Source organism: Eleutherodactylus coqui, chromosome 11, assembly GCF_035609145.1.
Source record: "Eleutherodactylus coqui strain aEleCoq1 chromosome 11, aEleCoq1.hap1, whole genome shotgun sequence".
Lineage (NCBI taxonomy): Eukaryota > Metazoa > Chordata > Amphibia > Anura > Eleutherodactylidae > Eleutherodactylus > Eleutherodactylus coqui.
In genome coordinates this window covers 122,619,052-122,644,437 of record NC_089847.1, presented here as the reverse complement: position 1 = coordinate 122,644,437, position 25,386 = coordinate 122,619,052, and the positions used below count along the sequence as shown (strand labels likewise).

At 43.3% G+C, this 25,386-nt stretch overlaps 1 protein-coding gene across 2 annotated transcripts in view; it reads right to left on the bottom strand.

The window, feature by feature from the left end:
- Positions 1-25,386, bottom strand: part of EXT2 (exostosin glycosyltransferase 2) — a 93,762-nt gene that overhangs the window by 49,290 nt on the left and 19,086 nt on the right. For both annotated transcript variants that reach the window (XM_066583468.1, XM_066583467.1), the window contains exons 6-8: positions 23,974-24,113; positions 23,770-23,863; positions 186-317 (exon numbers count right to left, since the gene is read on the bottom strand). In XM_066583468.1, coding sequence (XP_066439565.1) covers positions 186-317; positions 23,770-23,863; positions 23,974-24,113 — 366 coding nt within the window. The remainder of the gene's footprint in view (positions 1-185; positions 318-23,769; positions 23,864-23,973; positions 24,114-25,386) is intronic.

The window sequence follows — 25,386 nt, the reverse complement described above, 5'->3', positions numbered from 1 at the left end:
TCATCTTTCGGTCGCTGGCAGCATTTACAAGAATGATCATCATACAGATTGATGCGATCCAGCGAGAATCTGATAGATAATTGTTCCATGTTGAAGTGCCCTAAAACAGAGGCATCATGATGTCATCTCCATTACATAAAGCAACCCCAAAACATCTCTGTAAGGATAAGCGTTAGAAATCTTACCACAGAGAGAGGGTCGTTCCACTCTTCATAGGACCTCGCGGCATATGGGTAGATTCTGTCATTGATGATCTGCAGTGTACTCAAAGCAATGGCCTTCATGGATCTGAAATAGGCTTCCCAGAACCAACGAGCCTGGAAATTAAATTATTTAAGTTATACATGGTTGTACATAGGGGGCAGTATTATACTAGTTATATTCTTGTACATAGGAGCAGTATTATAGTAGTTATATTCTTGTACATAGGGGGCAGTATTATAGTAGTTATATTCTTGTACATAGGGGGCAGTATTATACTAGTTATATTCTTGTACATAGGGGGCAGTATTATACTAGTTATATTCTTGTACATAGGAGCAGTATTATAGTAGTTATATTCTTGTACATAGGGGGCAGTATTATAGTAGTTATATTCTTGTACATAGGAGGTAGTATTATAGTAGTTATATTCTTGTACATAGGGGGACAGTATTATAGTAGTTATATTCTTGTACATAGGGGCAGTATTATAGTAGTTATATTCTTGTACATAGGGGGCAGTATTATACTAGTTATATTCTTGTACATAGGAGCAGTATTATAGTAGTTATATTCTTGTACATAGGGGGCAGTATTATAGTAGTTATATTCTTGTACATAGGAGGCAGTATTATAGTAGTTATATTCTTGTACATAGGAGGCAGTATTATAGTAGTTATATTCTTGTACATAGGAGGCAGTATTATAGTAGTTATATTCTTGTACATAGGGGCAGTATTATAATAGTTATATTCTTGTACATAGGGGCAGTATTATAGTAGTTATATTCTTGTACATAGGAGCAGTATTATAGAAGTTATATTCTTGTACATAGGGGCAGTATTATAGTAGTTATATTCTTGTACATAGGGGCAGTATTATAGTAGTTATATTCTTGTACACAGGGGGCAGTATTATAGTAGTTATATTCTTGTACATAGGAGGCAGTATTATAGTAGTTATATTCTTGTACATAGGGGGCAGTATTATAATAGTTATATTCTTGTACATAGGGGCAGTATTATAGTAGTTATATTCTTGTACATAGGAGGCAGTATTATAGTAGTTATATTCTTGTACATAGGGGGCAGTATTATAGTAGTTATATTCTTGTACATAGGGGCAGTATTATAGTAGTTATATTCTTGTACATAGGGGCAGTATTATAGTAGTTATATTCTTGTACATAGGGGCAGTATTATAGTAGTTATATTCTTGTACATAGGGGCAGTATTATAGTAGTTATATTCTTGTACATGGAGGCAGTATTATAGTAGTTATATTCTTGTACATGGAGGCAGTATTATAGTAGTTATATTCTTGTACATGGAGGCAGTATTATAGTAGTTATATTCTTGTACATGGAGGCAGTATTATAGTAGTTATATTCTTGTACATGGAGGCAGTATTATAGTAGTTATATTCTTGTACATGGAGGCAGTATTATAGTAGTTATATTCTTGTACATAGGGGGCAGTATTATAGTTGTTATATTCTTGTACATAGGGGGAAGTATTATAGTAGTTATATTCTTGTACGTAGGGGGCAGTATTATAGTAGTTATATTCTTTTACATAGGGAGCAGTATTATAGCAGTTATATTCTTGTACGTAGGGGGCAGTATTATAGTAGTTATATTCTTGTACATAGGGGGCAGTATTATAGCAGTTATATTCTTGTACATGGAGGCAGTATTATAGTAGTTATATTCTTGTATATAGGGGGCAGTATTATAGTAGTTATATTCTTGTACATAGGGAGCAGTATTATAGCAGTTATATTCTTGTACGTAGGGGGCAGTATTATAGTAGTTATATTCTTGTACATAGGGGGCAGTATTATAGCAGTTATATTCTTGTACATGGAGGCAGTATTATAGTAGTTATATTCTTGTATATAGGGGGCAGTATTATAGTAGTTATATTCTTGTACATAGGGGGCAGTATTATAGTAGTTATATTCTTGTATATAGGGGGCAGTATTATAGTAGTTATATTCTTGTATATAGGGGCAGTATTATAGTAGTTATATTCTTGTACATAGGAGCTGTATTATAGTAGTTATATTCTTGTACATAGGGGCAGTATTATAGTAGTTATATTCTTGTACATAGAGGGCAGTATTATAGTAGTTATATTCTTGTACATAGCAGTATTATAGTAGTTATATTCTTGTACATAGCAGTATTATAGAAGTTATATTCTTGTACATAGGGGCAGTATTATAGTAGTTATATTCTTGTACATAGGGGCAGTATTATAGTAGTTATATTCTTGTACATAGGGGCAGTATTATAGTAGTTATATTCTTGTACATAGGGGCAGTATTATAGTAGTTATATTCTTGTACATGGAGGCAGTATTATAGTAGTTATATTCTTGTACATGGAGGCAGTATTATAGTAGTTATATTCTTGTACATGGAGGCAGTATTATAGTAGTTATATTCTTGTACATGGAGGCAGTATTATAGTAGTTATATTCTTGTACATAGGGAGCAGTATTATACTAGTTATATTCTTGTACATGGAGGCAGTATTATAGTAGTTATATTCTTGTACATAGGGGGCAGTATTATAGTAGTTATATTCTTGTACGTAGGGGGCAGTATTATAGTAGTTATATTCTTGTACATAGGGGGCAGTATTATAGTAGTTATATTCTTGTACATAGGGGGAAGTATTATAGTAGTTATATTCTTGTACGTAGGGGGCAGTATTATAGTAGTTATATTCTTTTACATAGGGAGCAGTATTATAGCAGTTATATTCTTGTACGTAGGGGGCAGTATTATAGTCGTTATATTCTTGTACATAGGGGGCAGTATTATAGTAGTTATATTCTTGTACATAGGAGGCAGTATTATAGTAGTTATATTCTTGTACATAGGAGGCAGTATTATAGTAGTTATATTCTTGTACATAGGAGGCAGTATTATAGTAGTTATATTCTTGTACATAGGAGGCAGTATTATAGTAGTTATATTCTTGTACATAGGAGGTAGTATTATAGTAGTTATATTCTTGTACATAGGGGGACAGTATTATAGTAGTTATATTCTTGTACATAGGGGCAGTATTATAGTAGTTATATTCTTGTACATAGGGGGCAGTATTATACTAGTTATATTCTTGTACATAGGAGCAGTATTATAGTAGTTATATTCTTGTACATAGGGGGCAGTATTATAGTAGTTATATTCTTGTACATAGGAGGCAGTATTATAGTAGTTATATTCTTGTACATAGGAGGCAGTATTATAGTAGTTATATTCTTGTACATAGGAGGCAGTATTATAGTAGTTATATTCTTGTACATAGGGGCAGTATTATAATAGTTATATTCTTGTACATAGGGGCAGTATTATAGTAGTTATATTCTTGTACATAGGAGCAGTATTATAGAAGTTATATTCTTGTACATAGGGGCAGTATTATAGTAGTTATATTCTTGTACATAGGGGCAGTATTATAGTAGTTATATTCTTGTACACAGGGGGCAGTATTATAGTAGTTATATTCTTGTACATAGGAGGCAGTATTATAGTAGTTATATTCTTGTACATAGGGGGCAGTATTATAATAGTTATATTCTTGTACATAGGGGCAGTATTATAGTAGTTATATTCTTGTACATAGGAGGCAGTATTATAGTAGTTATATTCTTGTACATAGGGGGCAGTATTATAGTAGTTATATTCTTGTACATAGGGGCAGTATTATAGTAGTTATATTCTTGTACATAGGGGCAGTATTATAGTAGTTATATTCTTGTACATAGGGGCAGTATTATAGTAGTTATATTCTTGTACATAGGGGCAGTATTATAGTAGTTATATTCTTGTACATGGAGGCAGTATTATAGTAGTTATATTCTTGTACATGGAGGCAGTATTATAGTAGTTATATTCTTGTACATGGAGGCAGTATTATAGTAGTTATATTCTTGTACATGGAGGCAGTATTATAGTAGTTATATTCTTGTACATAGGGAGCAGTATTATACTAGTTATATTCTTGTACATGGAGGCAGTATTATAGTAGTTATATTCTTGTATATAGGGGGCAGTATTATAGTAGTTATATTCTTGTACGTAGGGGGCAGTATTATAGTAGTTATATTCTTGTACATAGGGGGCAGTATTATAGTAGTTATATTCTTGTACATAGGGGGAAGTATTATAGTAGTTATATTCTTGTACGTAGGGGGCAGTATTATAGTAGTTATATTCTTTTACATAGGGAGCAGTATTATAGCAGTTATATTCTTGTACGTAGGGGGCAGTATTATAGTAGTTATATTCTTGTACATAGGGGGCAGTATTATAGCAGTTATATTCTTGTACATGGAGGCAGTATTATAGTAGTTATATTCTTGTATATAGGGGGCAGTATTATAGTAGTTATATTCTTGTACATAGGGAGCAGTATTATAGCAGTTATATTCTTGTACGTAGGGGGCAGTATTATAGTAGTTATATTCTTGTACATAGGGGGCAGTATTATAGCAGTTATATTCTTGTACATGGAGGCAGTATTATAGTAGTTATATTCTTGTATATAGGGGGCAGTATTATAGTAGTTATATTCTTGTACATAGGGGGCAGTATTATAGTAGTTATATTCTTGTATATAGGGGGCAGTATTATAGTAGTTATATTCTTGTATATAGGGGCAGTATTATAGTAGTTATATTCTTGTACATAGGAGCTGTATTATAGTAGTTATATTCTTGTACATAGGGGCAGTATTATAGTAGTTATATTCTTGTACATAGAGGGCAGTATTATAGTAGTTATATTCTTGTACATAGCAGTATTATAGTAGTTATATTCTTGTACATAGGAGCAGTATTATAGAAGTTATATTCTTGTACATAGGGGCAGTATTATAGTAGTTATATTCTTGTATATAGGGGCAGTATTATAGTAGTTATATTCTTGTACATAGGAGCAGTATTATAATAGTTATATTCTTGTACATAGGGGGGCAGTATTATAGTAGTTATATTTTTGTACATAGGGGGCAGTATTATAGTAGTTATATTCTTGTACATAGGAGCAGTATAATAGTAGTTATATTCTTGTACATAGGGGGCAGTATTATAGTAGTTATATTCTTGTACATAGGAGCAGTATTATAGTAGTTATATTCTTGTACATGGGAGGCAGTATTATAGAAGTTATATTCTTGTACATAGGAGGCAGTATTACATTCTTGCATATATAGGGGCGGTATAGTAATTCTATTCTTGTCTGTGGGAGAGTTTGTATTATAAATGTCAGTGATGGTGGTGCAAATTCCTGTTTGTTTATAACCTTAAAAGCCGAATTTGTGCAACCTTGTTTTGTAAGCCAGAAATGTGCTGAGAGCAGTTGTCACTTTCCTCCCCCCACCCTTCATACAATTTGCATTGCTCAGCAGGGGGTGACAATGAGCTCAGAAATATGCTCAATCTGAAGTTTGCTCTGCTATACATCCTAAAATGAACAAAATAATGGTATGCAGGAAAACTTTTATTTCTACAGCATTTCATTTTCCATGGGTGATTTTCTGCATCATTGATGATAATAGGACTGTTTGGTAAAATTGTGTAATAAGGTAAGGGGTGCTGTTTTGCTTTAAATCTGGTGCGATAACATTAAGGCATGATGAGATGGTATAGAGGGGATGAAATGTATACGTCCTGTGTTTATTTTCTTATCGGTTAGATTGTTCCGCACTGGGTGATCATCATCTTGTAGATGTTACGGCGGAGGTCGCGGGGCCGGGGAGACTGACACTCTCGGAGACTGTACATGACATCATGTGCTGAACCAGTTCCTATCTAACCGCTGCTGCCGCAGAGAAGAAACTAAATCATGTTTTTCTTTAGGATCAGAGGGTTTGAACGTTACATTGTAACCAGAGTTCCAAAAAAAATCATCTGTCTTTTCCCAGAATTCCTTTGCTGAAATCCCGGTTTGCCAAGCATTATACCTTCAGGGATGCTGACCTCATGCTGTAAGCCTCTTGAGTTACAAAGTTTCAAGGAGAGGGGGGCCCCTGACGGGCTGACTATCAAAGTGGTTTTAATTTACAGCCTCCAGGGTTTACCAGTGGCCCTGTGGAAATTGCATGCGAAGGGAGAGACAGTCGAGTCTGAGGGTGGAGGGGTCCCATGTTTCGCTGGCAAAGTAAGAGCTGGGAAGAACATTTTTTAAGCATACTAAAATATAAGCGTATATTGTTATACACCAAGGTTTTGCATCAAGACCATTAAAGAACAGATGATCAAAATATAATTGGTGGGGTTCCAACTACCGGCACTCTTGTTGAATAAAAGTAAACGGGACTGAGCTGCAATACCAGGTATAGCCACTAGGCAATGGACAGTGCTGTGCCTGATATATACTAAAAAGGCCACAGCACTCATAAAATCACTGTGGCCCACCCAACAATTGACTGGCAGGACCCCCAACAATGTGATATTGATAACCCCTTTAAGGTACCTTTACACACGCTGTGTGTTAGGGGTGAAGAGAGGAGAGCATTGCTTCTTTTGTTGTTTTAGGTCTTGGCCAGCTGTTTAGTTTTTTTTTTCAAGTGCTTTTTGTTTTGTTTGTTAAAGGGGTTTTTCAGCACCTCAAAAGGAGTTATGTGAGACTATAGGCATTTCATGTATTGATGACCTATCCTCAGCATAAGACATCAATGCACAATTGTCGGGAAGCAGACGATTTCCTGGCGCGGCGGTTAATGCGGTCAACACTGCAGGCACTTTAATTCTGTAGGAGCAGAGCCTGCCATACAAACTAGGGCGCTGTCAGCGCCACCAGAAATCATCTGATCGGTGTGGATCCCGAGCGGCGAACCCCCACCGATAAGATAAACCCATCCTCAGGATTAGTTATCACTTTTACAAGTTAGGATAACCTCGAATTCTTTAACATATCTAGTTTAAATCTAGTGAGAGTGCAAAGATTTAGGTCCCGATTTATTATGATCGGTACTTCCTACGCCAGTCTTAATATGTAGCCCCACCATTGGAAGCAGCACCAACATATTCAGCACATCTCAGGCCAACCATATGCCAAATGAAGAAATCCACGCCAACTACAATCCAGATGTGCGGTATAAATCATAGTAAAAATGATGGATTGTGGAGGCCCCACCCCGTCGCTAAGCACCACCCACTTAAAAAAAATTAGACAAGGCTGGAGTAAAAGTCAAACTTGCAATTTTTGCACAATAAAACATAATTTGTGCCAAAATTGCAACTTCTTCCAGAACAGAATAGAGGATGACGGATCACAACGCTGCTCACTGGTGATAAGCCGTGTGTGCCATCAACCAGGTGTCTAGATGTTCTGTCTGTCCTGCAATCTATATGACATTATTAACCCTCTATATATTTGTTTAGCAATTACAAAGCAGAATACTTAACGGCCATGACCCTATAAATGTCCTAAAACTGATACAATAAGGAAGGGCCATCACACACGTTGCGCAGGGTTGGGTAAATCATGGGAGAATCTGGTAAACAGTCGTCCAACATGGAGCTACAGCATAACCCCCTAAAGGAAGACAGGAAGAGACAAGACATGCCAGGATGCGTCATAAAGATTAACAGCCCGTTACGGACCCATCCTACTGCTCCAAGCAAGCTGGTGCCGACTCCTGGCATTAAGAGTTTCACAATAGGCAGCATTTACAAGACAGAAGGGTATATGGCACCACAGGGCAGGATACAGATGCCCTCATATTGCGGTGGATCAAAGACCTAGTACTTGTAAGCAATGTTTTATTATGTGTACGGACTCGCCTGCAGTTTAGTGTAAAAGTGTGTCACACGAGGAACGAAAGCAAAGCAGCAAAAATAACAAAAAAGGAGACTAATAAAATGTATATGAATTTAAAAAATGTGCTTTCTGCCAAAAACGCGCCACTCTTCTCATAGGCAGTATTTTGGAATTGCAACACAGTCGCAAAGATTACCAGACAGACCGCGCACTGGTTGCCATCCACTATCTAATTTATAGTCCTCAGTCTCATCCATAAAACTTTCCACAGTACTGCACTACCCCTCCGCCTCATCTCCGTCTACTGCGCCGTGCCGCCGCCTCATCTCCGTCTACTGCGCCGTGCCGCCGCCTCATCTCCGTCTACTGCGCCGTGCCGCCGCCTCATCTCCGTCTACTGCGCCGTGCCGCCGCCTCATCTCCGTCTACTGCGCCGTGCCGCCGCCTCATCTCCGTCTACTGCCCCGTGCCGCCGCCTCATCTCCGTCTACTGCCCCGTGCCGCCGCCTCATCTCCGTCTACTGCCCCGTGCCGCCGCCTCATCTCCGTCTACTGCCCCGTGCCGCCGCCTCATCTCCGTCTACTGCCCCGTGCCGCCGCCTCATCTCCGTCTACTGCCCCGTGCCGCCGCCTCATCTCCGTCTACTGCCCCGTGCCGCCGCCTCATCTCCGTCTACTGCCCCGTGCCGCCGCCTCATCTCCGTCTACTGCCCCGTGCCGCCGCCTCATCTCCGTCTACTGCCCCGTGCCGCCGCCTCATCTCCGTCTACTGCCCCGTGCCGCCGCCTCATCTCCGTCTACTGCCCCGTGCCGCCGCCTCATCTCCGTATAAAAGAAAAAAGAAACTATATGTGTGGTGGCGCGGATCTATATTTGAAACTATATGAGAGGGAGGGTACAATATAAACTCAAGGGCTATCACGTCTGAATGTAGGTTTTTGGTTCTTCCAGTGACTGCAGACTGGTTGCTCTAGTTTTCTCAAACACTCCAAAATTATATTGGTGGGGCAAGGAGATTATGCCAGAATTAAAAGTCATCCCTATTCACAGGATGGAAATAACTTTTAGATCAGTGGGGTCCAATTGCTGGGACCTCCAACAATCCCAAAAACAGGGTTCCTGCATTATGGATTGGGAGATAAGCATGGGCAACGTTGCTCCAAACATTTCAGTGGAACTACCGGAGATAGTAGAGTTCAAACACTTGGCTAACTCACAGCAGTTCCACTAAAATCAACGGAGAGGCAGTGTATATCCTGGGCCGCAGCTCCATTTGGGGACCTTCTTGACACCTGTTCCTAGGATGGGGTTAACTATCCTGTGGATAGAGGATAGCTTTTAAAGCAATACTTTGTTTTAGGGACAAAATACTGTGCCAAGACTAAAGGGGGAGGGAGTATATCACTAGCAGTCTATCTCTGCCGTTCCTCCATTCTGCTGGTTTGGGCACCATTTTCATGGCCGATGCAATCTTTAGACTACCAAATTATCTATCTACTGCATTGGTAGCGTTAGACTAGCAATGCACCATACCTGCTCTTTGTTTGGCCAGCACTGCTCACGTGATCAGCACTGACCAATCACAGAACAGTGCAGTGTGTGTATTAGGTAGTTAGAAAAAGGTGGAGGCTACCTTGGCTGCCCCGAAAGCAGAATCCAGAGGAAGAGTGTGATGGCAGAAAAGATCAACAATGGGTAGTTTACCCCCCCCCCCCATTGGACTGAAATCTGTCCCAAACTACCTGAGTCTCATACTTGATAATCCATCAACAAACCATAGACATTTCCTGCATTCAGTTTGTTATGGCAGTAGGATCCTTTTAATCCAGAATCAATGGGACCCTATATTTGCTGGAGAGTAAAAGTAAAGAGCGTGAAAGCAAAACTTTCAAGATATTTTAAAGGGACGATGCCAAGTTGTAAAGTTATGCCCTAACCACAGGGTATGGGATAAACTTTGTAATCGATGGGAGTCCGACAGCTAAGATCCCCACCGTTCTCAAGCACGAGGGTCCAGTTGATCCCCAAGTGAGTGGTGTAGAGGTTCCATTCACATCAATGACAGCGCTGGAGTCCAAGCAATTTGGTAATCTCCGACACGGTCATTGGAGTGAATGGAGAAGCAGTGCGCCCGTGTGACCTTTGCACATTCACTTGGTGACGGACCAGACCCCCATCCTCGGGATCGGTGGGGGTCCTAGCGGTAGGACCCTCACCGATCATAAACGTTATCCCCTATTCTGTGGATAAGGGATAACTTTATAACATGACAAAACTCCTTTAGCAGAAAATTAACTCTACATACTAGAAATGTATTCTGTAATCAGATGAATTCCTAACATGTTATATAGGATCAGTCTTGTGCAAGTCCAAGATCCGGATTACCGAACCTTCTGGATCAGTAAGAGTTATGTGTGACACATGATACGATATAAACTACATTCTCCATGTACACTCATGATGACAGACAAATAGAAGGGGGTGCACACATTGCGGATGTGTAAATCCTGGGGGTCACCCCCCCAAACCTTGCGGTGTATAAAAGCCTTGCCATCATCTATCAGCTTCCAGCGCAGCCACTTGTCCAAGCCCATTTTTGCAAAACAAACAGTTTTCCAGCTTTCTATCCCTTTAAAAGTCCTGTGGTTTTGGGCGCTGCGCCAGCAGTCATCCATCACTCCCAGGACCTGCCTCGTTAGGCAGCTCCTAATTTGACTCGGCCCGTTCCAAGCTTGCAAGGTTTGGGTTTTAAATTAAGGACTGCACACTTTAAATATTCAGTGGCAAATCATAGCTGACGTTTTACATACGACCCGACCATAACTCAGACGGATTATTTATGACGTCTTAGCTTTCTCTTTTTTTTTTCACAAGAGTTGTGATTAACTTTGCCGCGGGAGGGGGGCGTCCCCAGGACCGTCGCAGGGCACTCTTCTGTTACCTAAGCCCTGCTTTCCTTCTTAATTCTTTTCACAGGGTTCCCCCGGCCATCATTCACCCCCTTTCTCAAAGGAGCGCGGGTCAAGGAGTTGTGCAGGCATATAATAAATACTAAGGAAAAGATCTGAGGGAAGGCAGAGGTTTCTTTCCTACTTATTAAATTCAATCCCCTGGTGAAAGTCTTGCAAACGACTGCGGGGACTTGGCGGTAATCAGCGGCACGTCTTCTTAGTTCCTACAGCTTGCTCCATCCTGCAGGACAATTTATTGGCGGTCAGGGGCTTGACTGGTCCCTGCCGTGTCAGAGAGCAGAGATCTCCACACCGCAGGTTATGTTCTGCCCAGATCCCATACATCCGCAGTGCCGAATGTTCCTTATATCATCTAGGCTGGTTGCAAAAATGGGCACTCATGCCATATTCCACAAATGCCCTAAGGCAAGAATGTGGCTGCCCAGCACTGAAGCCTATGGGAGTTACAGGACAGCAGCATCTGGGGACCACTATCCATCAATCCCTTAGAAGGTAAACCCCTCAAATAAAAACACCAACCCCCAAAGGCCCAGTCCTATGTACAGTATCTTACCAAAAGTAACTGGATACCCAAGCAAGAACCAAAAGTAGTCTATTTCCACATTAATTCTTAGTGGGGCTCCTCTGACCCTAATGACATTGGATACTCTCCGTGGCATACTTTCTACTAATGTCTGATATACTTTAACTAGTATTTCCCTCCATTCCTCCAGCAAACTTCGGCAGAATCCTCTCAAAAGAAGATGGATGGCATTTATATTACCTGACCTGACCTTCCAGTTTGTCCCAAAGATGTTAAGTAGGGTTCAGATTGGGACTCTATGCAGGCTGGTCCAATCGTGGAACATCCATATTCTCAAACCAACGTAAACCAGCGTTGGATTTGTGACAAGGCGCGTTGTCTTGTTGGAGGTATGGCCGACCATTCCCAGAGTATTGCCACATTGTCTGCAGCACATTATTGTCTAGAATTTCGGGTACACCTCCGTGTTCATGGTTCCTGTCACTACAACCAACGGACCAAGAACATGCCACGTAAAACATCCCCAAACCATAACGGAGCCTTAACTGTTGGCACAACACACTCAGGCAGAAGGCGTTCCCCAGGATCCTCCACACCAAGTACGTCCATCTGATGTGAAGATGGAGCAGCGCAGTTCATCACTCCATAAACTTTCTTCCATTACTCAAACGTCCAATGACAAAGCTCCTAGCATAATTGTAGACGGGCGATGAATCATCTTTGAGAGAACTCATCAGATGTTTGCAGGATGATTGAAGGGAAATACCAGCTGAAGTGCATAAGACACTAGCAGAAAGTATGCCACAGAGCGTATCTGATATCATTAGGACCAAAGGAGCCCCACTATTAACAGATGGAAATAAATACTACTGATTCTTGCTCAGGTGTCCGATTACATTTGGTAGGACAGTGTAGATAATGTGTAATGGAAATTCCTACAAATACTTAATCTACTGTATTTTAATCCTTCACCATTTTCAGGAACTCTGCTTCCTGTAAAAGCATAAGGTCCTTCTTGTAAAGGCTTACCGAAAGCCTATATACACCAAATACTTCTCCCAGCTAAGGGCTTGTTCACATTGCTGCTATTATGGGAGCAGGAAAAGGAAAACCCTTATTGTCACAAGACAGAAACAGTCTGCGCCGAATGGGCCCCATGTACTTTATCAGGGTCCGTGCGGCTTCTGTTACACCATTTCGATTACGGAAATGCCGGTGGGTGTAACATGCTGCATTATTTTGCACAGTTTTTAATAGAAATCGGTAAAAGAGGATCTGATTGGAATCTCCGATGCACATGTGGATGAGCTCTGAGGCTTCGTTCACGCTTGCGCTGAGGCATTCTGTTTTTCTGATTTGTCATGGGAGCAGAAAAACAAACAGATGTCAACCAAGAACAGATCCGTCCTACGACAGAAACTAATGATGCTTCATTAACCTCATTGATTATAATGAAGTCCAACAGGCTTCTGCTACGCCACCGGAAACCACGCCACAGCACGCCGCGCTATTTTATCTTGGATTAGCAGCCTCCGGCGTAGATGTGAACAGAGCCTAAGGCTGGCTGCACACGGGCAGGTGTGCACTGCAGAATCCGCAGAAAATACCACCCTTAGCATAACATGGCAATATGCGATTTCATGTCCACCAGCGGAAATCGACTGCGATTTTCCGATAGCGGAGGAGAAATTGCAGTGTGCTGCGATTTTATGCGGGCTTGGCAATGACGGCTTCCGTTGAAGTCAATGGAAGCAGTCGGTCCCACAGCCCTTGCGTAATCATCAGTGCGGAAAGGCAACGGGGTCCGCGCTGTCACCTATTCTGTACTGTGCATGGGCGCCAGCCGGCACATCCACAGTACAGAAGACGCCGGACAGGTACGCGGGGGTCAGCGGCCAGGCACAGGGTTGGATTCCGCATACAGAATCAGACCCGATCGTGGGCGGGTGGCCTACTAAAGGCAATCCTCTGTGACCTAAACACAGGAGCAGCACAAATCTATCACCTCTCCCGGACTCCAGACTAATGGCCTTTTTACACGGGACGATATCGTTCAGATTCGCATGAACTTGAATAATAATCGGCCCATGTAAACGCATGCAGAAAACGGAATGACAAGCTGCTCAGTGTAAACAGCAGTCACTCACTTCTGAACGACTGTCTGCCTACTGTGAATAGAGGTGGCGGGGGGAGAACACTCGCCGGCCGGGTTCGCCTCTATTCCGGCAGCGCTGTGAGAAACGCCAGCGATACTCGCTCCGGTATAACAGCACAGGAACGAGCATCACTGGGACGAGAGTGGGCCATCATTTGTCCAACAGTTCCTCCCCTGTAAATGGACCTTAAGAGCGCTTATCTACACTGAGACACTGCAACAAACAGCAGCTGTACAAGCAGGACTAGGTTAGAAGGCATTATCTTCCAATTGTAAACAAGTAGCCCCAATTTACTGCCAGCAAAGATAGAGGTGCTGCTTATGTATCGAGCTCACAGAGGATTGTCTAGACCGGAGAGAGCAACTGCTTACCTCTGAGCAGACAGATCTGCCTGCACCTTACCTTCACTGACAAGCAAGCAGAGCTCTTGAAAAGATTGGTTTAACAAAGTTGTGCCCTCAAGTTACAAATCATGTAATAGAGGTGATCATAGAAGAGGAGACTCGAGGGGGTTCTCTCATCGGACGTAATCTCTATGACTATCTGCAACAAGTCTATGGCAGAATACAGGTTTACGATACGGATTTTGCCCCACCCATTGAAAGGAGTGAACTCCGCTGCAGAAATCAAAATGCTGCAGGTTTTAAATCAGTACCAAATGTTAATTTGTGTGGATTTTTTTCTTTAACGTCTGGATGAGATTTAGTGAAGTCTGATCCGCTTTGTTACTTTACACCCAGAAAATCCGCAGAATATTCGCTCCAGGTGGCCGGCCAAACGTTTAGGGTAAGTTCAGACAGTGCAATCCAACCAGAAAGATTCTGCCTATAAAACCATGCGTTTCTACCCCAAATTCGCACGTGGATCCGCATGAACATGTGTTGGACATTCCACACGCAGACAGGGCTAAATCCACACTATTTCATGCGGATCAATGCTGAGACTTACCAGAAATTCAGCACAGGGGTTTTGCTCATTAAAAAAAGTTTTCTGAGACTTGGGGCCGTCTCAAGCAAGCGTGAAAGTATCTCAAAACCCACATGCGGAATACGCTGTACCAATTTCCCATAGACGGCCATGTTGCCGCTCATACGAATTGCGCAAAAAACTCTGCATGCACCATCTTGCCGCAGATTACATAAGCATACATGCCAAGCTGGTATATGTGGCGATTGGCGGTGCGCAAGTACACAGCGTCATTGGGTATTAGCTGCGTGTCTCCTGCAGCGAATTCCGGCCATTTGAGCCTGGCCTTACAAATAAGTTCCTAAGGGCAGAGAATGGTACAAAATAAACTAGGTGGCGCTGACTGGTTAGATTTCATCCCAGTCCAGCACAGCCGCCCCTGTCCCTGCAGTCCCAGAAGTTCCTACAGTGGTCACATGTCTTTCATCAGCCAATCACTGGCCTCAGCAGTTACATGCAGACACATGAGGCTGCTGAAGACTGTGATTGGCTGCAGTGGTCGTGTGTATGATGAATGTCACGTGACCGCTGTAGGAGCTTCTGGAACGGCAGCAGCAGTGACAGGGGTGGCTGTGCTGGAGCGGGAGGGAATCTAACAGTAAGTACAGCATAGTTTGCCATTTTGTGCCATTCCCTGCCCTTAAGGAACTTTTACTAAGTGTTGGAAAACATATTAATATGAAAGTCATTGTGCTGATCAGCCGATCGCTGTGGATCCAACTCCCGAGGACCCTGGCAAATCCGATTTTGCTGGAGCAAGGTGTGGTCAGCTATACATTATCACTACAGTGACACCTACAGGGAAGATGTAGTATTACACTATATCCACTCAAATGAATAGTTAGTACTTCGCTGAGCCTCATCCGCCAGAGCGGATGGCATATGAATAGGAGATCCTCCCTCCATGACATCAATATAAAAAAGGGTTGTCCAGATTGGAGAACCCCTTTAATACCATCTATATACTGGTGATATTTGGATATGAGGGGCAGGTGCTCTTGTACCACCCACCAATCGGTAATATCCAGAACCCGCACAATCCAATACTGACCCATCGTATTATGGATGCCCCTGGTTATAACTTTCCTAGGATAAGACTCTTGTTTCCCAACATCCCTATTCATGGCGCCCCGCAGAGTGGAAAGAATGAGATTCTCCTGCTGCAGCACCCCGCTGTGCAGAGACATCCCCCCTAAAAAACACAATGAGGCAAGGAGGGGAGAGTTGAAAGGCGAGCGGGCCTGTCAGTAACCGCACTTCAGAGTCTTGCAGGGTTAGAGGTTACTCAAGCAAAATCCACTGGCCAAATGAAAGCTTGTTTGCAGAAGCCGCAGCGCAGATAAATCCCAGATCTGTTTACACCTCCCCGGGCCTCCTGACCCGCCATGCTGCGCAGCTCCTCAGATACTATTTCACTTGTCAGAATCGCACTCCTGCCCTACCTGATGTGGGGCTCTGGCCTCCTCCAGTGGAAACGCACATCAAGACCAATCAGCAGAAATTCCTAAAATTTCAACTTCTTTTGTAACAAAATCTACAGTAGAGAAAGTTCACCGGTAATGCAGCTAAAGGGCTCCGCTGGTCCTACATATATACAGGGGGTCTCCAGGACTACAAAGACAATGGTCTATCAATGTCAGATTGGTGGATGTCAGACTCCTCAGACCCCTGTACACCAGCCGACTGAAGGGGGCGCACTGCATCCTCTCCATTGTTTACCAGACACAGTGCGGTACTTTTGGTAGCTTTAATTGGTGGAGTGCTGAGTGTTCAGTTATGTAGTCTCGGAACACCTTTACAATGAAAAGTTCTACAGCTAATGAACTTTAAAGAGGTTTCCCGGTTGCAAACTATTTATGAACTATCTGCAGGATCAGCTGTGGGACCCTTGCCGATCAGCTATTCGCCAGGCCGATGTGCCCGAGCACAGAACTGATTTCTACAGGAAACAGATAGCTCTGTTCTCACTGCAGTGGCCAGGCTTGGTATTGCAAGCATTGAAGTGAATGGGAACTTTGCCTACAATATCAAGGCTGGTCACTACAGTCAGACTGGAGCTGTTTGCTTCCTGCATAAATCAGCTCAGTGCACCACCACGCCAGGCCGGCCAACAGCTGATCGGTTCTAGGTGGCAAACCACCATTGATACTGATCTACTATTGATATCCTATCCTGCAATTAAGCCATCAATAGTTTATAACTGGACAACCTCTAAGTTTCAATTAAGGCCCATTTAGACAACGATTATCTCTCAAAATTCGCTCAAAAGCAGTCTGAGTGATAATCGTTGTGTGCATGTACACGGCAAGATGATCGCTCAAAATACACTCAAACGGCAGTTTGAGTGACAGTTTTGCGCGTTCACTTTGCATAAGCTCTTAAGTAGCTAATTAGCTACTTAGGAGTTTATTAGTGTGTGAATGAAGGCTCCCGCTGTATACAGAAGATAGCGGGAGCGCCGTCTTCTATATACAGCTGCTGTGTTCTCTTGAGCGCTCCGCTGGTATACAGCAGAGCGCTCTGAGCGGGTTATGCAGAAGACAGCTGGAGAGCTGTCTTCTGTACACAGCTCCTTTGTTCTTGGAGCTTACAGCTGGTATCCCGCCAGGAAGTTCCAGCGACATACCAGCTGAAAGAATACCATCAGTGCTGCCCACTGAGAAAATCAGCGTGCAGCATCGATAAGGCTGATTGCTAATTTCTAGCTTGCTAGAAATAAGCAATGAACGAATAGTGCGCCAACACGATGGCAGCGCATGGCGACAGTTGCTTGGTTTTTCGGGGAGCTTAAAAATAAGCGACTCCGACAAATGAGCGATCAGTCTCTCAGTGCCCTGTCGGCGGCGGCTTGTACACGGTACGATCATCGGCTGGAGTCGCTGCTTCCATCAATTATTCAGGCGATAATCACCCCGTGCAGAAAGGTCCCTTAATTCAAGGCCAAAGATACACTTTACTGTGGTCATAAATTAGATAAGAAGGTGCAGGAGAGGAGCGAGCAAAGGAAACCAAGCATCAGTCCAGCCTCACTGATGGATTCGTATTGGGACTGCAGTGTGTATATACAGCGATATGTAGAAGCTGCAGAAGACAAACCGCGCAAAAACCTTCAGTTAAACCCTATTGTAAAGATAATTTAAGTGAGAAAGAAGAATAACTCCCCAAAGCTGTCCATAGCTTTTAACAGCTCAGTAAAAACCCAAGCATGAGCCCCATGTGATGCAGAGTGTTAGGGCAGCAGAAACGCAGTCCTAAGCTCTCACTCACGACCTGAAGGTTGTGCGTTCAACCCCTGCGTGGTTTAGGAAGCCGGCTCGAGGTTGACTCAGCCTACCATCGAGGTCAGTAAAATGAGTACCCAGCTTGCTGGGGGGGTAAAGATGACTGGAAAAGGCAATGGCAAATCACCCTGCAAAAACAGTCTGCCAAGAAAACGTCCCAAAGTGACGTCACCCGAGGAGTCAGTCATGACTCGGTGCTTGCACCAGGAGACTCTACCTTTACCTAAAAACCCGAGCACTTGCCACCTCGCCATTTCCGCAGTCCTACTGAAAGTGAATGGTCAGCACACACGTGTGATTAGTGCTCCATCCAGTTTCGTCCTCAGTAAGCCCAGCATGATGACGAGGAACCCGGGACCCCTGTTCTCGGGATCGGTGGTGGGCAAGTTATTACCTATCCTGTTTCAACCCCTTTAAAAGGGGTTTCCCATCTGTAGGACAGGTGATAAATGTATGATCGCTCAGGATCTGACCACTGGGACCACGCACCAGAATGCCTCTGTGAATGGAGACTCCACACCGGACGGAGGGAGATTGCAGAGTGCATCAATCTTCGCATATCCCATAGAAGTGAATGGAGCGATGGCCATGCATGCACACAAATGCTGCATTCAAATAGATCATTCGAAGCACCATTCTTGGGATCTCTGGGGGTCCCAGCAGTTGGACCCCAGTAATCGGACATTTATTCCCTATTCGGGATAAAAGAATTTAATAGGAAACCCCTATCAAAATCTAGAAGTCCAGGACAGGATGGAGGTTACCATGTATACTGACACTCACAGCTGATGCACTGTACTGTATTCTCATGGTGAGGATGTATATACAAAAATATTCCCATTCATTGATGGCAAGCAGAGATCTTATTTGAAACACAAAGTATAATAAATAGTTTCCAGAACTTCTCATCATACAGAGTGTCTTCAAAAAAGTGTGGAGGCACCTAGATAGAATGAAACTGGTTTGGCAGACGGTGATCCAATTTTGCATACAAGCTGTGGGGAAGTGGGAAACCCGTTAGGCCACGTCACCGGCATGACAGCCATTGGATTGAACGGTTCCCCCACCCCCCCAATGTGAAGGTAGGCGTGTGATATATCAAACTGGTGGAGAATTTCACCAGTGAAACAACGGTGTGCTTCATTATAACGTAGCGCTGTTCGTTCTCATGTTATCACAGCGATTTTTCTTCATTACAGACAATGTGAATGATGGCATTAACTCAAGCAGAACATGTTGAGATAGTCCTTCTGTCAGGAGAATTAAGCACACGTGTCATCGCTGCAGATTTAAATCAACGCCACCCAACCAGACCTCCCATTACCCGCAGTGTAACGGCCAAACTGCTTTCCGAATTCCGAGAAACGGGTTTGATTGCTGATGAACCAAAATCCGGACGACCAAAAACAGTCACTGATGAATGAGGCCAGAGCAGCGATTGCCGATGCTTCATCAGTAACGGGTTTTGGTCACCCAGATTTTGGTTTATCAGCTACAAAATCAATTTCTCAGAATTTGAATAGAAGTTCGGCCGCTGCACTGCGGGTAACAGGAAGTCAGGTTGGGTGGCGCGGATTGAAATCTGTGTGAAACGTGTGCTTCATCCACCTGACAGAAGGACGATCTCAGCACGTTCTGCTTGAGATAACACCATCATTCACCATTTTCATTCCATATCTTTCCACACTTTTGAGACACCTTGTACAATTTTATCTAATTATAACTGGAAAAACGAGCCCAGGTTGCTGGAACACGCAGCGGGTTTGTGATGCGATTTTCAGCTACCTGGTGCAGAGAGTTTTCTGCACTGTCACATATTGAAGAACACTATAGACAACCATTCCACAACTTGAAATGGCTGATAACAGGAAGCAATAGATTTAGCTTTGTTTTTGTCATGCAGATAAAGACGAATAAACAGAAGGCGTACTGTCCCTTTAAGAAGCAGTAATGGGGGTCATTCTGCATAAACGACACCAAACCGAGGAACTAATGGGAGTTCTACAAAAATGTTCATCCCTAGAGTCTATAAAAGAGGCGTAGATATAAGGCAAATAAATAAGAGTTGTTGACAGGAGTTAGAATGATGTTCATAAGAGGACTGCGATCCAGAAAAATCTTGGAGACTATCGACTGAAACAACATCCAAGAGCCATGTACCGTTAATTAATGCCGTCGATTGTGCTAATTCTGCAGTTTTGAGCATGAGAGCCGTGCGGAGATGCTGATTACATGATGGCAATGAGCCTTATAATAGTCCAATGGTGTAAAATACGAAATCCTAGGGCGACATCTACAGGCCATAAGGTGAACTGCAGTCGGACAAGAAAAATGGTAACGTCCTGGTTTCAATGGGGTTTTTTGTTTGTTTCAACTCATTACTATTTTGGCCGATATGATTTTTTTTTTTTGTAGCAGAATATTTTTCACTTTAAAAAGGTGCCTTAACCCCTTAAGGACTTGGTCTATTTTGGCGTTGAGGACGCAACGATTTTTGGGGAATTTTCATCTCTACTTTTCAAAAGCCATAACTTTTATTTTTCTATTGACATGGCCGTATGAGGGCTTGCTTTTTTGCGTGGTGAAGTGTAGTTTTTATTGGTGCCATTTGTGGGTACATAGACTATATTGTAAAACTTTTATTACATTTTTTTATGATCGCAGGGAGAGACATCAATTCTGCCATTGTTTTTCGTGTTTTTTTTTTACAGTGTTATTTATGCAGCATAAATGAGAATACATTTTTTCCGCGGGTCGGTACGATTACGATTCCAAAATTCTTTTTTTTTTCTAGGGTTTTCCACTTTTCCTCAATAAAACCCCTTTTTTGGGAGAATTATTTGTTTTTCTAAATCACTGCATTTCAAGTCCTATAACTTTTTTTTATTTTTTTATAGATGTAGCTCTGTGAGGGCTTGTTTTTTGCATAACGAGCTGTAGTTTTTATGGGTACCATTTTGATCACTTTTAGAGCTTTTTTTGGGAGGCAAAATGAAAAAAAAATTATATATATATATATATATATATATATATATATATACACATATATATATATATATATATATATATCCTCCGTTTTTTAGGGGGGGTTTTAAACACTTTTTGCCATGCAAGTTACAAAGTGTGTTCGGTTTGTTGTAGGAGTTGTTATGGATACAGCAATACCAAATACATTGGATTAAAATTTTTTTTATACTAATAGGGAAAAAAGCGGTTTACTTTTTTTTTTTTTTTTTATACTCTTTTGATCTTTTTTAAACACTATTTTTGTCCCTGTAGGGGACTTGTACAATACTACCTATGAGCAATATGATAAAGCATTGCAGGACTTTATCGTTTGTTATAGCGATTATAGGCACTAGCAGTGCAGGACGCCTGTATCTGGCTTCCTGTTGCCATGGTAACCCAACGGCACTCTGCCATTACATCGCAAGAGTTCAATGACGTCACACAGGGAGCCACAATAGCAGCAAGAGAGCAATAGCCCCAATAGCAGCAAGGGGACAAACCATCTCTGAGCTTACAATTCAGCATCATGTGGGCATTAGGGGGTATTCATATGAGCGATTTTCTTGTGAGTTCTATGCGATTCAAGATGGACAGAACTCGCACAGAAAAATAATTGTTTCTCCCTGTAAATGATGTAGAGACAGATAGTGCTGCCTTCCTGTTTCTCTCTGTAAATGATGTAGGTGCAGATAGTACTACCCCCCTGTCGCTTCTTCTAAATTATGTAGATGCAGATAGTAATGCCTCCCCATTTCTCCCTGTAAATGGCGTAGGGACAGATAGTACTGCCTCCCTGTAAATGGCGTAGGGACAGATAGTACTGCCTCCCTGTAAATGGCGTAGGGACAGATAGTACTGCCTCCCTGTAAATGGCGTAGGGACAGATAGTACTGCCTCCCTGTAAATGGCGTAGGGACAGATAGTACTGCCTCCCTGTAAATGGCGTAGGGACAGATAGTACTGCCTCCCTGTAAATGGCGTAGGGACAGATAGTACTGCCTCCCTGTAAATGGCGTAGGGACAGATAGTACTGCCTCCCTGTAAATGGCGTAGGGACAGATAGTACTGCCTCCCTGTAAATGGCGTAGGGACAGATAGTACTGCCTCCCTGTAAATGGCGTAGGGACAGATAGTACTGCCTCCCTGTAAATGGCGTAGGGACAGATAGTACTGCCTCCCTGTAAATGGCGTAGGGACAGATAGTACTGCCTCCCTGTAAATGGCGTAGGGACAGATAGTACTGCCTCCCTGTAAATGGCGTAGGGACAGATAGTACTGCCTCCCTGTAAATGGCGTAGGGACAGATAGTACTGCCTCCCTGTAAATGGCGTAGGGACAGATAGTACTGCCTCCCTGTAAATGGCGTAGGGACAGATAGTACTGCCTCCCTGTAAATGGCGTAGGGACAGATAGTACTGCCTCCCTGTAAATGGCGTAGGGACAGATAGTACTGCCTCCCTGTAAATGGCGTAGGGACAGATAGTACTGCCTCCCTGTAAATGGCGTAGGGACAGATAGTACTGCCTCCCTGTAAATGGCGTACGGACAGATAGTACTGCCTCCCTGTAAATGGCGTAGGGACAGATAGTACTGCCTCCCTGTAAATGGCGTAGGGACAGATAGTACTGCCTCCCTGTAAATGGCGTAGGGACAGATAGTACTGCCTCCCTGTAAATGGCGTAGGGACAGATAGTACTGCCTCCCTGTAAATGGCGTAGGGACAGATAGTACTGCCTCCCTGTAAATGGCGTAGGGACAGATAGTACTGCCTCCCTGTAAATGGCGTAGGGACAGATAGTACTGCCTCCCTGTAAATGGCGTAGGGACAGATAGTACTGCCTCCCTGTAAATGGCGTAGGGACAGATAGTACTGCCTCCCTGTAAATGGCGTAGGGACAGATAGTACTGCCTCCCTGTAAATGGCGTAGGGACAGATAGTACTGCCTCCCTGTAAATGGCGTAGGGACAGATAGTACTGCCTCCCTGTAAATGGCGTAGGGACAGATAGTACTGCCTCCCTGTAAATGGCGTAGGGACAGATAGTACTGCCTCCCTGTAAATGGCGTAGGGACAGATAGTACTGCCTCCCTGTAAATGGCGTAGGGACAGATAGTACTGCCTCCCTGTAAATGGCGTAGGGACAGATAGTACTGCCTCCCTGTAAATGGCGTAGGGACAGATAGTACTGCCTCCCTGTAAATGGCGTAGGGACAGATAGTACTGCCTCCCTGTAAATGGCGTAGGGACAGATAGTACTGCCTCCCTGTAAATGGCGTAGGGACAGATAGTACTGCCTCCCTGTAAATGGCGTAGGGACAGATAGTACTGCCTCCCTGTAAATGGCGTAGGGACAGATAGTACTGCCTCCCTGTAAATGGCGTAGGGACAGATAGTACTGCCTCCCTGTAAATGGCGTAGGGACAGATAGTACTGCCTCCATGTAAATGATGTAGGGACAGATAGTACTGCCTCCCTGTAAATGATGTAGGGACAGATAGTACTGCCTCCATGTAAATGATGTAGGGACAGATAGTACTGCCTCCATGTAAATGGCGTAGGGACAGATAGTACTGCCTCCATGTAAATGGCGTAGGGACAGATAGTACTGCCTCCATGTAAATGGCGTAGGGACAGATAGTACTGCCTCCTTGTAAATAATGTAGGTACAGATAGTACTGCCTCCTTGTAAATAATGTAGGTACAGATAGTACTGCCTCCTTGTAAATAATGTAGGGACAGATAGTACTGCCTCCCTGTCTCTCCCTGTAAATGAAGGAGGAACAGACAGTACTGTCTGCTGGTTTCTCCCTGTTGACAGATACAGTACGGTCACACAACATCCTGAAAGTGAAGTCTATGAGAAAAACCAGTCAGCGGACAACCTGTCTCTGCATCTCTTCCACTTGTCGCTGTGGGAGGTTCTGCAGGATACTATACATTTCCAGAATCTTCTCTTCTGGGATTACCACAGATGCTCTAAAAGTAACAAGAATTCAATAAGACATATTAATATCTCAAGCTTGAGATGGAGGTGGACTCGCACCAGAATGGAGCAGCTTTAGAAAAACTATACAGAGTATCCTCACCTCTTCCAGTCCAACACCTCAGAAAAAGGTAATATATAGGAATCTGCGACAATGACTGGAACGCAGCCGGCCTGCAGAACATCACTGAGCAAGGCCTGTCCCAGGCGGACCCCGCGGAGGACCAGGCAGAACGTGGCTTCCTGCAAAATACGAGTACGTAATAAGGTCTGTTACAGCTGGGGTCTGCAGGTTAAGTTGTAGCTTTAATTGATACCATTTAGAGGTCCACATCACAGCCCGATCGTGTTAAAGCCCCTTCTATACAAGTCGATGATCGGGTACAGATAGTCACAGGAATGTTTGTCCGCCTGATCATGGTCGTTCACCTGTGTAAACACGCCAGCAATCATCCAACAGATGTGCAAACCATAGGGATGAACGATTAGGCCGGGCTCACACGGGCATGTGGTACAACACCGAGTGTATAACGCAGTCTTTTACCACAGTGTCACGCGCAGGCTTACGCGATTCATTTATTTATTTTTTTTTTTAAAGTCTCGCTGTTGCTTAGCAAAAAAGTGTATCAACGCTGAACATACACAATTACATATATACAGCTTTTTGTAGGCACCCATACAGTACATTAGCGCTCTATCGCGCGTAGTAAAGTAGAACTTTTAGAGCTTTGTTACTTGCGTATTACATGCAATGAAAAAACCGCTAGTGTGAGAGTAACCGAAAAAAATCAATCTATTTGGGCTAAACCGTGCCAATTTGTTTTCCAACAGATCTATATTGATCCTGGGAGACGGTTTTTGATCCATCAGGGCACCTTTATGGCCGGCTCCTCACCATAATCAATATTTATTTGCCACCCCTGGGTGATGTTAAAGGGGTTGTCCGGCGAAACAAAGTTGGGGTATACACTTCTGTATGGCCATATTAATGCACTTTGTAATGTACATCGTGCATTAAATATGAGCCATACAGAAGTTATTCACTTACGTGTTCCGTTGCTGGCGTCCCCGTCTCCATGGTGCCGTCTAATTTTCAGCGTCTAATCGCCCGATTAGACGCGCTTGCGCAGTCCGGTCTTCTCCGTTTTGAATGGGGCCGCTCGTGCCGGAGAGCTGCCCTCGTAGCTCCGCTCCGTCACGTGTGCCGATTCCAGCCAATCAGGAGGCTGGAATCGGCAATGGACCGCACAGAAGACCTGCGTTCCACCGAGGGTGAACATCCCGGCGGCCATCTTCACAAGGTAAGTAAGAAGTCACCAGAGCGCGGGGATTCGGCTAAGTACTGTGCGGTTTTTTTTTTAAGCCCCTGCATCGGGTTTGTCTCGCGCCGAACGGGGGGGGGGGCTATTGAAAAAAAAAAAAACCCGTTTCGGCGCGGGACAACCCCTTTAAGATCCACAATGACGTGACGCCTCGGGTGGTTTTGCTCGAACCTGCCCCAATAATATTTATGGGG